At 36.6% G+C, this 16,317-nt stretch overlaps 1 protein-coding gene across 50 annotated transcripts in view; it reads left to right on the top strand.

The window, feature by feature from the left end:
- LOC136837228 (ELAV-like protein 2) overlaps positions 1–16,317 on the top strand; it is a 324,912-nt gene that overhangs the window by 180,668 nt on the left and 127,927 nt on the right. For 19 of the 50 annotated variants that reach the window (XM_067101948.1, XM_067101935.1, XM_067101929.1 and 16 more), the window contains one exon: positions 13,903–14,153. In XM_067101948.1, the coding sequence (XP_066958049.1) occupies positions 13,934–14,153 (220 nt within the window). In that variant the 5' untranslated portion in view covers positions 13,903–13,933. The remainder of the gene's footprint in view (positions 1–13,902; positions 14,154–16,317) is intronic. The other 31 variants (XM_067101962.1, XM_067101953.1, XM_067101966.1 and 28 more) reach the window with 3 other exon arrangements.

Here is a 16,317-nt window from a genome sequence, read left to right as displayed (position 1 = left end):
ATACCTGACGTCAAATATAACTCTGCACATCAATGCAGAAATTGCTTATCTCCCCCAGCCGTCCTCCTCCTCCTGTCAGACATAGTTGCTGCTGCTCCCCTCTCCCTCAGCTTTCCCTCCCGCAGTCCGCAGATGTAGTGGCATTAATGGTGTGGAGTGGGAAGGGTGGGAGGCGTAGGTTTGTAGTTGTAAAAGAGAGAGAGAGAGAGAGAGGGAGGGAGAGAGAGAGAGAGTGAGAGTGAGTCTTGAGGGTTGGGAGCGTGGTTTGTCCTGTATTTATCGATCAGTTCTCTCTCTCTCTCTCTCTCTCTCTCTCTCTCTCTCTCTCTCTCTCTCTCTCTCTCTCTCTCTCTCTCTCTCATGGCTGTTAAATGAAGCATTTTTAGCCAGTGAACTTGTGTTTCTGTTTCGTTACTTGAATAGTTATGAATGTAGCAAACCTTATTTGAAATAAGTAAATTTTCTTACCGAAGGTACGTGTCTCTCTCTTGTTTGCCTCCTGATAGTAAACAAAGGCGATATTGCTTTGATTTTGCCAGAATTGGAACTGGTATGTTTAACGCGTCGAAGAATTGATTGAAGACCAATCTAAATATGTATCACGTTTGATAATACGTTGTATTAGTGTCTGTCGATGATACCTTCCATGGGTGACTCATGGTGTGTCTGTATCGGTGATTCTCATGCTGCATAAATCATACATATATAAGAGGTTTATGAGAGCTTGTGTTCGTCGTTTTTTTTTTCATGCATTCCTTGCTATTTTACTTCAATCCAGAAGAAAATGGCGTGTAAGAGATTAACCGGATAAAGTCCCAACTCTGATCTGCGTTGGTAGGCGGGAGCGTGTTCTTTGGTTGGAAAATCAGCTGATTGCCATTAGTGTCATATGCCTCTGGTGTGGTAGCCTATATCACTTTTGCGTTCATTAATTCTCTTGTGATGTTTTGAACGATCGCTTCAAGCTACTCTGTTAGTGGTGTTTTGATGTTTCGAGTAGCAAGAGGTGTTATTAGCAGTAATGGGTATTTTTATTTATTTATTTAATTTTTTTTTTTGGGGACTTGAATTTGTTGCTAAGCTGAATGCAGTACGTGATTGACTGCTACTTAATGCATCGCGCTTAAATCGGAAAAATCTTTTGAGCTCTAAATAGATGTTGGCCTTGGTAATTTTTATATTCTTAAAGTTTATATAGGTTTATAAAATCAAAGTGCTTAAATTCAAGTGTACTGTATGGAGTGCCAAGAACTGAATGTGATCATTTTTGTGCAGTTAATGTTTAACGTAGGTGGTGATTTAATGGTATTTATAGATTTGCAGGATTTGAGGGGGAAAAACTGGTTCTGATTCATTGAAAGATTTTAATGTGTTTCAGATATTGGGAAGTATTACGGTTGGTTTCATTTTGTGCTACATCACAACATTAATTGTTCATGTTACGAATTTGCCTCCAAAGTTTCATCTTAGACGTTAAAATTCATTATGACGTTATTGGATTTGTAAAGCCGTCATGCCCCATATCGAATGGTTATCGAGTTAAATGTGAAAAGACCTTATAAGAAAAATGTAAATTTTGGTTCCGATTATTTTTAAGTGGTAATTGGTTTGCCTAGTTTGTTCGTGTTTTTAACTTAGTGACTTCTTAGTATGGATGGTTAATTTTTATTCGGTTTGTGTGCGCGGCTTTTTCGAAGCAGTAATTGCACACTGCATATTGCTATTTTGTCTTATTCAGAGATACGGATAATGCATTGTTTATGGTTTGCGCAATCTAGCAAGTCTCTCTCTCTCTCTCTCTCTCTCTCTCTCTCTCTCTCTCTCTCTCTCTCTCTCTCTGCGCGTGCGTATTTGTCTGTTGTACAGAGTGAATAGGAGTCTTTTATCTTTTTAAACGTTGCACCGAGCTAAACATTTGGGACAAAGAATATCGGACCCTCTTTTAGCAGCTGTTTTGTGTAAGTAGCCACTTTGTTTTCATATTTCAGATGTTCGGCATTGTTTTTCCTTTCCTGTTGCTTTAACTTTAGCTAACGGGAAGTGACGTAAATTTCAGCTTGAGCATTCGTCACTAATTGGTGCCACATTTTGCTGTCGTTCAGTTGCATCAGTATTTTGCCTCCCTACCGTAAGTGATAGTTTATGTTGCTGTAAATAACGAAGGTATTGGTGAAAATTTCAGTTTTATATTTTCATTAAACCTCTTTATTAAGGAAAAGATTATTAAATGCATAATTCATGGGCTTGGGTGTTGTTTCTCATTTGTGACACGAATTATACAATGTTCATGACACCAAGTATCCAGAATCTCCGTTCTGTTCATGAAATATGAATATTTTGTAGCCAAGACACCAGTAGACTTGGGTCTGGTTATTGGCCTTCTATACCAACTGGCCCATCCTTTTAATTCTCAGGTTTCATTAGCTACGGTTGCTGGTTGCTTTCGTGTTCCATCACTGTTCTTTCCAAGAGGCATCTCTTCTGTATAGATGACACACTTTTCCCATTATTTAATTGATTAAATTGAGATCTCTTTCAATTTTGCTTTCCGGATGAAACGTTTAATGACGCGGCATGTCGTCGGACCCTTCCCAAAGGCCGTTAATCAAAATCTGTTAAAGGTGTGAATAGTAATTGGGGCATTGTTGTTGTTTCGTGTTATATTTGGTTTTGAAGAAGTTGCGTTTCGTATCCAGGTGAAATTTATTGCCGTTACTAATAGGTGCTTTTTTCTGAATGTTGTTTACAATTTTAGGCTACGTAAATTTTAATTATTCGCTCTAAGAGCGTATTTTCAAGCGTAAAAGAAAGGAAATCATGCAACATTTGCTTCTGTTCATGACTATATTAGGAAGCAGATGCATAGATCTACCATCAGCCCTCGCATAACGAGAAGCGATTTCATGACGTCAAGTCATGTTTCTCCCATACTTAGGTAATGGTGTACGTATGTTAAATTGAAGTATGTTTCCAGTGTACTCTGAATAATAGCATTGCTTGTTATTCCTATAATATGTATGTTGTTCCTGTAGTAACTAGAGGCCGTGGCTTCTCCTATCGTAGTTCAGTGGATAAGTACCTTGAGGAAGTTTGCAAATTTAAAAAAAAAGGCCGATAATGCGAAAGTAGGTGGTGACCAAAAGACGAGGGATTGGAACGATTTTGAAAAACCCAAGTATACTGCAAATGCTCATCAGGCTTACGAAATTATCTGATTACGCTGGTATTTGATCTAGTTTGTAGGTTGTGCTTTATAACGCAGCAAAAAAAGTTGACATTTTATCTTTGACAATTCTACAAAAAATAAATAAATAAATAAAATAAAATAAAATAAAATAAAACTTGAAGTGGAAACTCAAAAAGAAATCGCCTTGGTGGTTTTCATGTCAATGTAACGTTTTTAGAGTATCAATTGGAGGGAACTGAAAGTTGTTCAAAACCTCGGATGTGCTTGACTATAAGATTTTAACATCCCTGATGCGTTTAAGTGCGACGCCTTTGTGGCTAAGCTCATTCGTCGGTTACTTTCTTTCCTCTTTCTCCATAGTTGGAATTTTGTTTTCCCATTTTCTCATAACGTTCACAGGTGGGTAAGTTGCATTCTCAGGGTTACCCCATTTTCTTTATTTTCCATATCTCGAGTCCTTTTTCGCTTTTTCTTTAGGATTGGGCTAGAATAGGAAAACTTTACTCCTCACACAGGGTCTCACTTTTTTAGAGAGAGAGAGAATCTGTTCAGCAACAAAACTGCCAGTTTTGGAATAAATTTAAAAGGGAACATTTATCTTTCTACCACAAGCTTGTGGATTACTGAAATTTCTTCATAATTTTTGGCATGTTACTCCGATAAGATGAATATTGATTTGTGGTAAATGTCAGAAAACCGAAGTATTGAAGGTTTTTGTCCAATGCCTATACTGACTTGTCACTTAGCAGAATTCATGGTAGATAACTAATGTAAATTACCTCTGTCTCACGAGCTATTTATGGAATACTAATACTGCATTATGCGTGTCCAGAAAATCTATGGAAGATTCCATACTCATTTCACTAGGAGTTGAACTTCCATTCGAGTCTCGTGAAACCAGCCTTTCGAGTCAGTTGCCTTCTGCTTCTTGCGTTACTAATTGGAAATACAGAGCTTTTATTTTTTTTAGCATATAGATGCAGATGTTGATAATGTTTATTATGATTTTAACGTTTCTTCTATACATTGATTAAATGAGAAATAAACTAAATCGATATGATACATCAGTTGTTTTCCGAGTATGACAGTGTAACAATTGGAGTTAACGCTCAGTATGTATACATACAAAGATTTTTTCTTCTTATGGTCTTTTGTTCGCGAAGACCTCTTGCTTTCTATATTTTAACCGAATGACCTATTTTTTTCAATGTGAAAAATACTGCTGAGACTCGACAAAAGAAATCAAGATTTAGCAATAGTCTTCACTTTATTATTCGTCTGATTCTTTGATTGGTTTCTTGAAAGAGTTGAGCAGCATATGATTTCATTTCATGAACTGATTACATTCCATACTGATGTGTGTGTAGCCGTTAGATTGTGTACTGAAGACTGGGACATGAAGAAATTTAACATTTGTTTTCTCATAAAAATGCTTGTGTGAAATGGTGTCGTCTGAAAGTAGTTGTCATTCTTGTAGTACTGAAATTACCAATGAGAAGTTTTACCTCTGGTAGGATCCCGTACGTGACCCCTGTAATGAGTTTTTTATTTTTTTCCAGCATGCCAATTGAAATTTTTCCAGTGAAACTCGTATGGGTCTTGATAGAAATGATGTTGTGCATGCGCACAGTGCTTTCTTGTATCAGCTATTTAACATGTCGTTAGCTTAGTTTTCTTAAGTGATGTTTCAAGCGGAAGTTGTTTAAAGAGAAAGGTTGCCGGTTGTGCCTGACTGACTGCAATGCAACTTCGGCTGGCCTGTTGCACCCCTAAGCCGTAGTTTTGTCTTGTCCCTCAACCAACTTGATCATCCGGTTATCAGCATTATTTATTTTCTCTTCCTTGATCATCCTAGTATTTAGGAAAGCATCCGTTACAGGCATAAGATTATTTTGTTCTTTGGGAGTTTTTTCTTGGGTCATTTTGGTTGAAAAGTGAGTTGGTAGAGTTCAAGGGGTATTTCCATTTCATATACCGCAAAGATGGTGATATAATATCTGATGAATCATTGGAAAAAGATGTAAATGTGATAAAATTTCGCCTGGCAGGATCGCCTTATTAGCAGGAAGATTTGTTTCATATTGCGATCAAGAAACCTTTTATTATTATTATTATTATTATTATTATTATTATTATTATTATTATTATTATTATTATTATTATAGCGCAGTTTTTATTAAAAATCAATAAGTCACAGGTATGGTGTTATTTTGAGCAAGTGTTCTTAGTCGTTTTAAACTGTACGATACTAAGGCAGGGAAGCGGGTATGATGGCGGCGTTTTTGTCTGTCTCTTGGAGGTTTCCAGCACATTTCCAAAACATCACAGTCTGTCAAGTACTTGACCAAAGGGTAGGCTATTTTGGGAACACAGAAGCTTCCCTAGACGTTCATGAAGTTTATGACAAGAATGTTGTTTGCTGCCTCTTAGGATATATGTTAGCCTACCATGCTGGATGGTTTCTGTTATGTATTTGTCTACTGATTTTGTTAAAAACTTGTCATAATTGAGATGCTTGTTGGTTGTACGTCAACTCAAACGAGGATATAACGTGAGCTTATAATCAGGTATGCAAAGTCTTCTCAGAAGTTTTCTCCGAGTTTAACTTCCCAGGTATCAACTTCACATTGTGGTCAGACGAAGCGTGGCACTAGTTACGAAGTGAAGTGTACAGCCCGTTGAAATAATTCAAGGAGAGAGAGAGAGAGAGAGAGAGAGAGAGAGAGAGAGAGTTTTCCCTAAGTTCTCGTCTTCAGTCGTCAGTGCAGTGCCGAGGCTAGGCGTCGCCAAGCAACGCGAGGGAGCTATTTGCCGTTACTATGGCAACCAAGCACGTGACCGCCATGCCACCGACGCCGCTGTAGCCGATATTCTCTTCCAAACCTTGGTCCCTGGCCTGCTCCTCCTCCTCCCGGTACCCATCTACTACTCACGAACATGTGCCTCCGAGTAATTCTCTCGGCCATTAAACTCCGTCGCTTTAATTTGTTTATTTATAAATAATTTTTGATACCTAATTCTTATCAGTTGTCGAAGGGCAGTGATTTATTCACTAGAAATAGTGCTTGAGAGCCAACTCAGAGGTTATGGTGTCACCAAAGGGAACAACATAAAAGGCGTTTTGTGAGTGTGTTTTTTTGTGGATACATCAGCGCTTTGGCTGCAGTGTAGTCAACTACGCCCAGTATATTGCCTTGTGCGTCTGTCTTTTTGAGTGGAAGGGGAAGGGCTGGTGTCGGGATTGGATAGCAGCTCTTGCGAGACAAAGAAAAGTTCATTAATAATGTCACTTTCGTTCATTTGGCTACACGGTTGATTAATTCACATGAAACGGACTTCGGATTTTTTTCCTGGAGCTGATTTTTCTTTTGATGATTACTTGTTGAATGTTATGTTGGCTTTGAAGTCATTCACAGAATATGCTCAGGTGGTTCAGCATGCAGACAGTGAGCTGAAAAAAAGTTGTATTAGCAGTCTTGCCTAGTATTATGAATCATTTTAAGAAATACTCTACAGTATAATGATTTTTAGTTGCATCTTTGTCCAAGAGTGGTCGAGCAGTGCATCGATCTCAGTCTTGATTTTATATCAAGAGTAGCACTCTTACCGACGAAATGGTGTTTTTGAATACTTCTGAGATAGATTTTATATATATATATATATATATATATATATATATATATATATATATATATATATATATATATATGAGAGAGAGAGAGAGAGAGAGAGAGAGAGAGAGAATGTAAGTGTTTAATAAGTTTGCTGAGAATATTTACCGGTAGATGTGTGCTTTGTGGTCTTCCGATTCGTTTAAAAAATAGTTTTGTATTTTTAAATAACTTCGACTTCTTCCCGTTTTTCCGCCATCAGGTCATTATGGAGAAAATGGGTGCACCTTGAGTACGTACTGCGATAGAGCGACAGAGCACATTCTGGCACACCTTCCCTTGTATTGTCGTCGATGGCAGCATTCCATTAAAAATGAATTATATAATGTTTAGGGTTTTGTATTTAGCTTCGGTTTTATTTTATGCAAACTATCAGTCTTTTTCCTTAATCTTTTAAACAGTTGATATTGAAAGAATGACCTGCCATCTCCAAAGCCATTTCTTGACATATTATTACGACACAGAATGACCCTCGCGGTGTCTGTACCTGGGCAAGGCCCAAAATATAAAACACGGATCCAAGTAAGGTAGGCTGTTATGCCCTGACCAGTATAAACTTTGTATGACCTTCACATTCTCCCTTTATCTAGTGACCGCCATCGTAGATAAATTTAATTACTTACAATTTTGTATTCTCTGCATAACCGTATACTCGCCAGATCGGGCAGCCTTTCACCTACTCGGAACTGTAAGGATAGGGTAATGCCCGTATTCACCCATTCTTAACTTTCGTTTAAACTTTGCGGTCAGTTGAGGTAACTTGTAATATTACTTTGTTTGGTGTTATCAAATTTGATTCAAGTTGAGGTAACAAAGCATCATTGCTTAAGAAAGGGGAAATGCCCATCAAAAAACAGGCTAGGAATAGGAACGTTTTTGGGATCGAATATTAGACTATGGAAATAAGGAGTGCTTCAAATGTCAGTAGAAGCGAAGCATTGCGATAGAAGTTCTCGGTAACGAATCTAATTGTGTTGGAGGACGATCAGATAATTAGATTGGGTAAATGCGTAATCTCAGCGATTGTGGAAGGAAACAGAAAGAGATAGTGCTTTCACAGTTTCTTGGCAAGGGTATGTATTCAGCTAAGATTACTATTGGTTTCTGGGCGAAAAAGGATTCCTGAGGAGGAATAAGGTTTGTCTTTTCCTTAGATATGTAATGATTGAAGTACACGCCCATTTGAAGTAATGGAAGATGTGAATTCAAAACCTCTCCCGCGAGTATTGTCATGAAAAGTTTCGTACCAGAACAAAAGTAAGTTTTCTCTCTCTGTCTCCCTCCTCCTAGCTATCTCCCACACACTCACTCTCGTTTAAGATGAACGAGAGAAGGAAGAGACAGCTAAGTGCGTGGTTTTTGCTAGATACAACTGGAAACCCTATAGGTGTCGTCGAAGACGTTACAATATGCACACCATTTGTAGCAGTACGGATTAAGGACTTTCAGGAAGTGTACAGTTACGTTTAGATCTGTTAGCTGCGTGGAGAGAGAGAGAGAGAGAGAGAGAGAGAGAGAGAGAGAGAGAGGTGAAGTGATCATCCATGATCGCATTCGGGATGAGTCCATATACTTCTTTCGTGCATTTTTACGCGAAGTTCTCTAATTGTTAAGAGTACCGACAGTTCACTCACTTTTAAGAAATCTTAGTATAGATTCAGTGTTCTTTCTTGGGCGAAATTTGGGATAAGAAAGCCTTTTATTGGTGGGGGGGGGCGGTCAATCAAATCCTATTCTCAAAGTACCGGTAGTTCATTTACTAAGGAACTCGCAGTAGTTTTATCAGTGAGTTGTTTGTCCTATGCAACACATGATTAATGGTTCCTTGGAAAATTTCAAATGAAAGTAAACTGCATCAGAAATTGTTTAATGTTAATTAATGGAAGGTGCTGGCTTTGAGTGAAGGGCGGAGTCGAAGCGCCTTTCTGTCTGTTAAGGTTTGGTCATCTCATTTTCAGTGTGACAGGCGGGAGTTTGACGTCATGTATGAGTGATCTATTTATGGAATCTTTTTCAGTGGAGAGACAGAGAGAGAGAGAGAGAGTGTGTGTGTGTGTGTGTGTGTGTGTTTTTGCGAATGAAAGTGTGACTTGACTGATGTTGGGTTAGAACTCCGAAAGTGAGGTCTTCGTTTCTCTAGTTCTAATCACAGAAACTGGGGTTCCAATTCTTATTTAAAGAGTACGTTCTTGTTAAAAAAAAATATAGTATCTCGAACGAGTAAAATTAATGATGAAGATAAACAATCTATTTAAACTAGTTTCGTCTTTTCGTAGGAATTATACCGTTTCACTCAACCAATTTCAGCTTTTATAATGCTCTTCATAATCATGTAGTGTATTACGTCTTAGGGACTTCTTCAGTTTCCATGATTTTTTTTTTTTTTTTTTTTTTTTACCAGACAAAACTTTTGTTAGACGATTAGTTCAAGGAATAAAAAAAGGATTTGGGCCTATACAATAGAAACATATAAATAGACGCGCTCGCGTACTCGCATGCAATTTCATATTGAACTTTCCATACAAGTTCGCTTCGTTTTTGCCCACACGATTCCGTTTCCTTCATTCTTTTGCATATCCTTCTCCCAGCTCCCTCTCAATTTTAGTCCAGCCTGAACCTTAGCGTAAGTATATTTACTGTTTCATGCCGGCCTTCGACAGCTGATTGGAGTCGTCCTGGTGGGGGGCTTTGAGCAGGTTTGGATCATTGTTTTGTTTGCTTAAAAAGAGAAGTGGAAACATTGCTTGGCCCGTGCCTCATTCATGTAGGCAACCAATTATTATCATGTCATTTATCATATGTATTTTATATATATATATTTTATATATATATATATATATATATATATATATATATATATATATATATATATATATAATATAATTATTATAATATTTTGTCCACTGCAAATCATTCCGTCATGAGGAAGATAGGTCTTCAGTCTTGACATAAACCTTAAAGGCGTTACGATGCATGTATGTATGTATGTGTGTGTGTGTGTGTGTGTATATATATATATATATATATATATATATATATATATATATATATATATATATATATATATATATATATATATATATATGGCAACATTTTTGGCTTCTTGCAATTATAGTTTTCGACGATGTTGTTGGTATCATATTTTATTAAGCATGGAGTATGTTAACTTGTCTTAAACGAGAATGGTTATCCTTAACGTTCCTGTGATGTGACTTAACGTAGAATACAAAGATCTTGAGACACTCATACTCACAGGGCCTATCTTGTTTTAACTTTTTCTTATTGAAACTAGTGTTACCTTTAGGAAATTTCTGATTTTAAAAAGACATATACCTGTTAACGTACAATTACGGTGATTCAGCTGCTTGCAAAATATCATTTCCAACGTGTAATAACTACTGCGTAGTTTTTTATGCTTCCATTCAGGTAAAGGTCTAGAAGTTCAGTGCCTAAGTCTTGTGATGGATAGGCTCTGACGGTGGGAGAATATCAAAGGTCAAATGGTCCTTTTTGGTCTGGGTAGAAAGGCCAAACATTATTTCCACTTGCGGGTTGGTTAAGTCCTGTTGACATTGCTTCCTGGATTGTATTAAGTTTTAGTTGGAAGTTTAATTACAGTCTTCAGATTTTGACGTCGTTGTTAAATAAATGCTGATCGAAGATGTAATGAAGTGAGATGTTTCATGATTGAAGTTAGTCATATTTTTATTAAGGAAATCGAGGACTTCCAAATATGTCAGTTTCATCACTTCAAAAAGGGGTTAAAAGCGTCAGAGCTCACATTCCTTACATTTGCACGATACTTAAAATGTAACGAGAAAAGGTTTCTAGTTAGTGTGGGTGAAATCTTTCGGAAGCCTTGCAGTGAAGCACTCACTGTCTGGAAGAGGAAAGTGTTGTCAACCATGGTGGGTTTAGTTTGCGTTGTAAATGTAATTATTTCTTGTTTTGGAATGATGTCTCTGACGTGTGTAAAATATATTACAGTAATTAATAAAAGTGCAGCTGTGATTTTTCAAGTATTGTGGTTTTGATTGACATAGTTTTCGTTTACTAGCTCGATGTATCTCAAAAGGGGGAAACCCCCTTATCAGGTTCTTTGATATTAGCTAGCTACAGCATTTGAATGTAAAGTAGTATCTGTTCCTCAAACTATGACCAAAACTATTTTTTTCAAAGAAGGAGATTACGGCAGAGGGTGTGTAGTATGGTTCACTGTCATTTTCAATATAAAATTAAGCAATTTATGGCCTTTTGGCTTTTTTTCATGGAGATTCATGCATGTGTATATATATATATATATATATATATATATATATATATATATATATATATATATATATATATATATATATATATATATATATATATAAGCCCACAAACCTCGTCACATCTGCTGTCCTTTCTCTGACTTCTCGCTTGACTCCATCCATCAATATATTCAACAATCGTGAAGACATACATCCTTGTTTCACTCATTTTTACACAATATCAGTCTCTCTTATTCTCTTGCCCTCCTATACTAGCAACATTAGCCGGTTTATACACAGTGCATTGGACTTCATACACACTATATCTTATCCCTCGTAAGACTTCTGGATTTTATACATATATCACTTACGTATCCCTCTGTATTTGTACATGAGTAGACCATCTCGAAGAAAGGGGTCGATACTAACTTTTTTTTTCTTTTTACTATTTCTATGGATCTGCAAATATCTAGCCATTTCAATTCTGCGCAACTTATTATGTGCAAACAATTAATCTCAGCAGCTTCAACTTTTTTTTTTTTTAGTTTGCATTCTACATATGCATTCTACATACACTCTTCACTCACAGAGGAGAGTTGCCTCGATAATCTCTCCCTAGTCCTTTGCTTCATTCCAGCATTTTATATCTGCTCCAAAGTAACAGTACAAACTTTCCACTTACCACTTTCGTTCTTACATCGCGTTTTTTTAACATTCATTTTTCTGTGTTCTTGATTTCCTCATAACCTTACTCTTGCTCACATGCACTAAACTTTCCCAACCTGAAGAAACATAGAAACTCCCCTTCTAGTTCTAGTTTCTGTAGTTTCTTTCCTCGAGCCCTAATCAGTACTGTAGCAGCTGCAAACATCGCCGTCCGCGCATCATTCACATTTAATTTTTAAGCCTATATAACTTTTACATCAACTGTCCTTTCCATAAGTTCTCACATCACACCCAAGGAAACAGATGCACTCTTGTCTCTGGCACACTTATACCAAACCACTTTCTCTCCTCTATACCCTCGAATACCTGCAGACACCTCTGGCTGTCTGTTTTACCCCATCGATGAATTTTGCAAACTCCTCATCTGTTCCTTCCACCACCTTGTCGTAAACCATAGCCCAAAATTCTTCCAATTTCTCCTTTTATGTTCTCATTCCCTCCATACCGTATTAACCTATTTTGCTGAATTATTTATGATCGCATATTCACACCTTACAAACTTTCTCTTAATTAAATAATGATAAAATTTACCTTCAGCTACTCCTCATCTCATTATCTATCGGTGTGTTCTTCCATCTAATGGTTTAAGATATGGATCAAACTTTTCATCATCATTTTCCCGTATATGTTGGCAAAATTTTTCGGAACCATGTATTTTCAATAGCAAAGCCACTTTCCAAACATATTTCGACAAAACTATATTCTGTTGACTCCAGGCGCTCCACAACTACTGAGAATGCAATCTCTTTCTCTGTCATCTACATTTGCACTTAAACCAACAAGCACAACCACCTTTCTGGAACATCAAGCATAGCTGGGCATTGAGCAAACTCCTTCCAAAACATTTTGCTATTTTTTTCCTTACATGGGGCAAATACATTAGCTATTACAATGTTTTCTTATGCCGTAGTGAATCTTACCAGTCCTGTCCTCGAATTGAAACATTTTATTTCTCCCCCCCGTCTCCCATTTTCGCATTTCTGATTAAACAAATCCACTACAGATGTATATACATTTATTCTGCATCCCGTGACATTCAAAATTTTTCATTATTATATAACCATCTTCCCTTCTCTCTCTCTCTTCTCTCTCTCTCTCTCTCTCTCTCTCTCTCTCTCTCTCTCTCTCTCTCTCTCTCTCTACATATGTATATATATATATATATATATATATATATATATATATATATATATATATATATATATATATATATATATATATATATATATATATATATATATTTATATTTATATTCATATGATGAATGTTGTGTGTGGTACATGTTTTTCTATTCACACTGTAACTTGATTTTAGCAAGTGTTCTAACTTTCTGGTGGCATCGACATAAGTTTATTCAAAGAGGTCAATTTCGAGATTTTCACGGTGTTCATCGGTTAATCTTTTGAAACGGAGTTTTGAAGAAAATCGGTGCAAGCCATTCATTGGTAGCATAGGAGAAAATTTTAATCTGATATTTTGAAAGTAAAAGAAGAGGGTTAATTTTGTTTTATAGTGTGATGTTGGTTGCTTCAGTTTGTTTGTGTTGGACTTTCCAAGTGAATTATATTTTTGCTTCGTCTTTTTCTCTGTGAAGAGTTTAATACTAAATTTAGTTGCTTAGACCTTACTTGTACTTGAAAAAAAAAAAAAAAAAAACCTTCCACTGCGTCAAGACTAGAAAATTACAAATGTATTATGGATCAAATTGTATTTTAAGGTTTTATATTTCTTTCCTTAATATAGCAGTAAATCAGAATTCTCTGCACATATTTAACTTATCCAGTATTACCATTATTTTTACTCTGTTGTTGGCTTATTGATATACAACTGTTGATTTAATATTTTGCTGTTGATTCATTGATATAAAACTCTTGAAACATAACATATGAATTGCTTCATTGACGCTATCACGGTTCTCTTTTCTCCCCCCTCCACTACGTGGTTCTTGTGCTGCTGCTGCTGCTGCTCCGCTCTGTTCTGCATCATCGTCATCATGACTGGTGTCATCGGTTTCATCTTGATTTCGTGATGTGGCCACCGTCCCGTCTGGATGTGCTACGAATAACAGCAGCACTTTTAAGGTCAGCGTCGAAACGTGGATGAGCGGGATGATGAACGGCATGGATGGATGTACGACTCAGAATGGCACTGCCTCCTCCAACTCCTCTCAGAGTGGCCATATTGAGGAGTCCAAAACAAACCTCATTGTCAACTACCTCCCGCAGAACATGACTCAAGAGGAGATACGGTCACTTTTCTCTTCCATAGGCGAGCTCGAGTCGTGTAAACTAATAAGAGACAAGGTCACAGGTGAGTCAGGTGCGAGATCTACTACTTTCGTTGGCCCCTCTGTGCCCTTCCCCACTCCATCACTAACGCAACCATTCATCCCATCCCTTCCCTAAAACTCCCTACTGACGCGTTCCTCCTCCTCATGAGCCTCTATTTCATTTCTTTCTATTCTTAATCCGGAAGTTTGGCGAGGGCCCATACACGAAGAAGCATTACCTCACTTGAGTTAATGGTTCACGTGTTCCCTTGCTGTATATGAAAGCTCTCCGGAAAGAATTTTTGCTTTAAAATACTTGCACTCACCTCCGTGTTATCTTTGATGGAATTTGGAATTCTTTCGTCAAGTGAATTAAAGCTTGCTCAGGAAAATTCTTATCAGTTCATTCAGTGAAGTCCTTTCCCTTGCCCTTCCTGCTTCCCCAACACCCCTCGACCTTTGAATTAATTCTATAGCATCGTAAGGTTAGTATACTGAATAGCTGAAAGACATTGGATCATTTATATTAGTGAACAAAAACTTTTTTAACTTTATTTTGCTCTCAAAGTCTTGATTTTTGTTTTAACTGCAATGGAATCAAATTTATGTTGTTTGTTTTCAGTGTGCTATTTCAAAAATTTGCTTTTGCACACTTCAAGTAATGCATCATGTCCTTACGTAGTCAATGAATGGTCGTCATCACAGATCTTTAGCTTATCAGTGTATTAAGAGTAGTTTAAGAAGTAGATGGTTGCCTTTTAAAGACTTTCTGATATACTGGACTGGCTTATTCTGCTAAAGTAATGTTTTATATATATTTACGGTTTTGATAAACTTTGGGGGGGTACTTACTTGAACATTCCATGATGTGAGGCACAATCTATACAGTATTAGCACAGCTACGTGGAACATTAAAAAAAATCATTCCTATTAAAAGTCTTGGAAAGGGCTAAATTTGATTTAGGAGATTTTCTCAGCGATTGGATTTGTAACCTTACCAAGCCACTTGAATAATTCAGCCGCGGTACTAAATAGTGTAAATAGGAAATGTAATGATTGATTCTTCCAACCCATTGTGGAAGAGAACGAACCATTGAGCAGAGGCGCCCCAGCCCCGTACATTTGAAAGTCTACGTTTTTAGAGGCTTATGTTAATTCACTCCAGCATTACTTATCTTAAGGTTATATGCTTGGGTTTATTATTCTGCTTTCCTTAGTTGTTGGTCATTCTAGATGTTAAGTTTGCTTGCTAGACTGTATTTTATGATTTGTATGCTTTTGTGTGAATATATTGAATATTAGTAGGGTAATATATTTATTTATTGTTATATTGAACAATCGGGTAAGTTAGTTCTGAAAGTTTCAGTTTTTATTCATTGCAATTATATCATTTTAAGGTCTGTGCATTGGTTTTACTTAAACTTGTAGAAAGTTTTGTCAAGGAATGCAATTCTTATCCTGATTATTGTTATTATTATTATTATTATTATTATTATTATTATTATTATTCGTTAAATTCGAAAATCTTCGGTTACCACTATTATTCTAGCTTTGGAATATCGAAGGAAATATAGGATTGTTTAATACCGGTATGTCGAAATGAGATCCTTCCTCTGATGTATGGCTCAGGATCCTCGTATAAAAAGAAAAAAAAAAAGGCTGTTGGTGCTGGACTGGTCCTGTTTAGTTGTTAGGATCCATGTTTACATTACAGTATATACCCACTCGTTAGTTTTCGTAATGCTTGGCTGCCTTCAAATTATAAAATGATTAAAGAAACCATATTTCTGCTATATGTTTACCAAACATTTTGGATTTTGTGCATTCTAAAGAGAATGCTGAAAATAAAAAGTAAAAATCGATAAAGGTATTTATAAAGCATTCTACATCCAAACCGTGCAGTTATCATATTGAAAATGAAGTATGTGAATCATTGTTTTCGTAGAATGTTGCGCTTATTTACTTACCATTAAATAAAAGTATAGACATTTTTTCTGGTACCTCTGAACCAAATGAGCGGACTTATGAGTTATTCAGCACATGGAAGAAATATGCTCCTGCAGCAAATCTGTGAACAATATGACTTTTTATTTCTCGTCCGGCGTCATAGTCTTTTGCGTACGGACTAGTTCTAAGGACTTTGAAGTAAATAATTATCAAAATATTAAGCATCCTGGGCCGTTACATTAAAATTTCATGGCCAGGATTAAATAC

Source organism: Macrobrachium rosenbergii, chromosome 58 (assembly GCF_040412425.1).
Source record: "Macrobrachium rosenbergii isolate ZJJX-2024 chromosome 58, ASM4041242v1, whole genome shotgun sequence".
NCBI classification, from domain to species: Eukaryota; Metazoa; Arthropoda; class Malacostraca; order Decapoda; family Palaemonidae; genus Macrobrachium; species Macrobrachium rosenbergii.
Note: the sequence above shows the minus strand (reverse complement) of the source record. Positions and strands in the feature narration are given on the sequence as shown.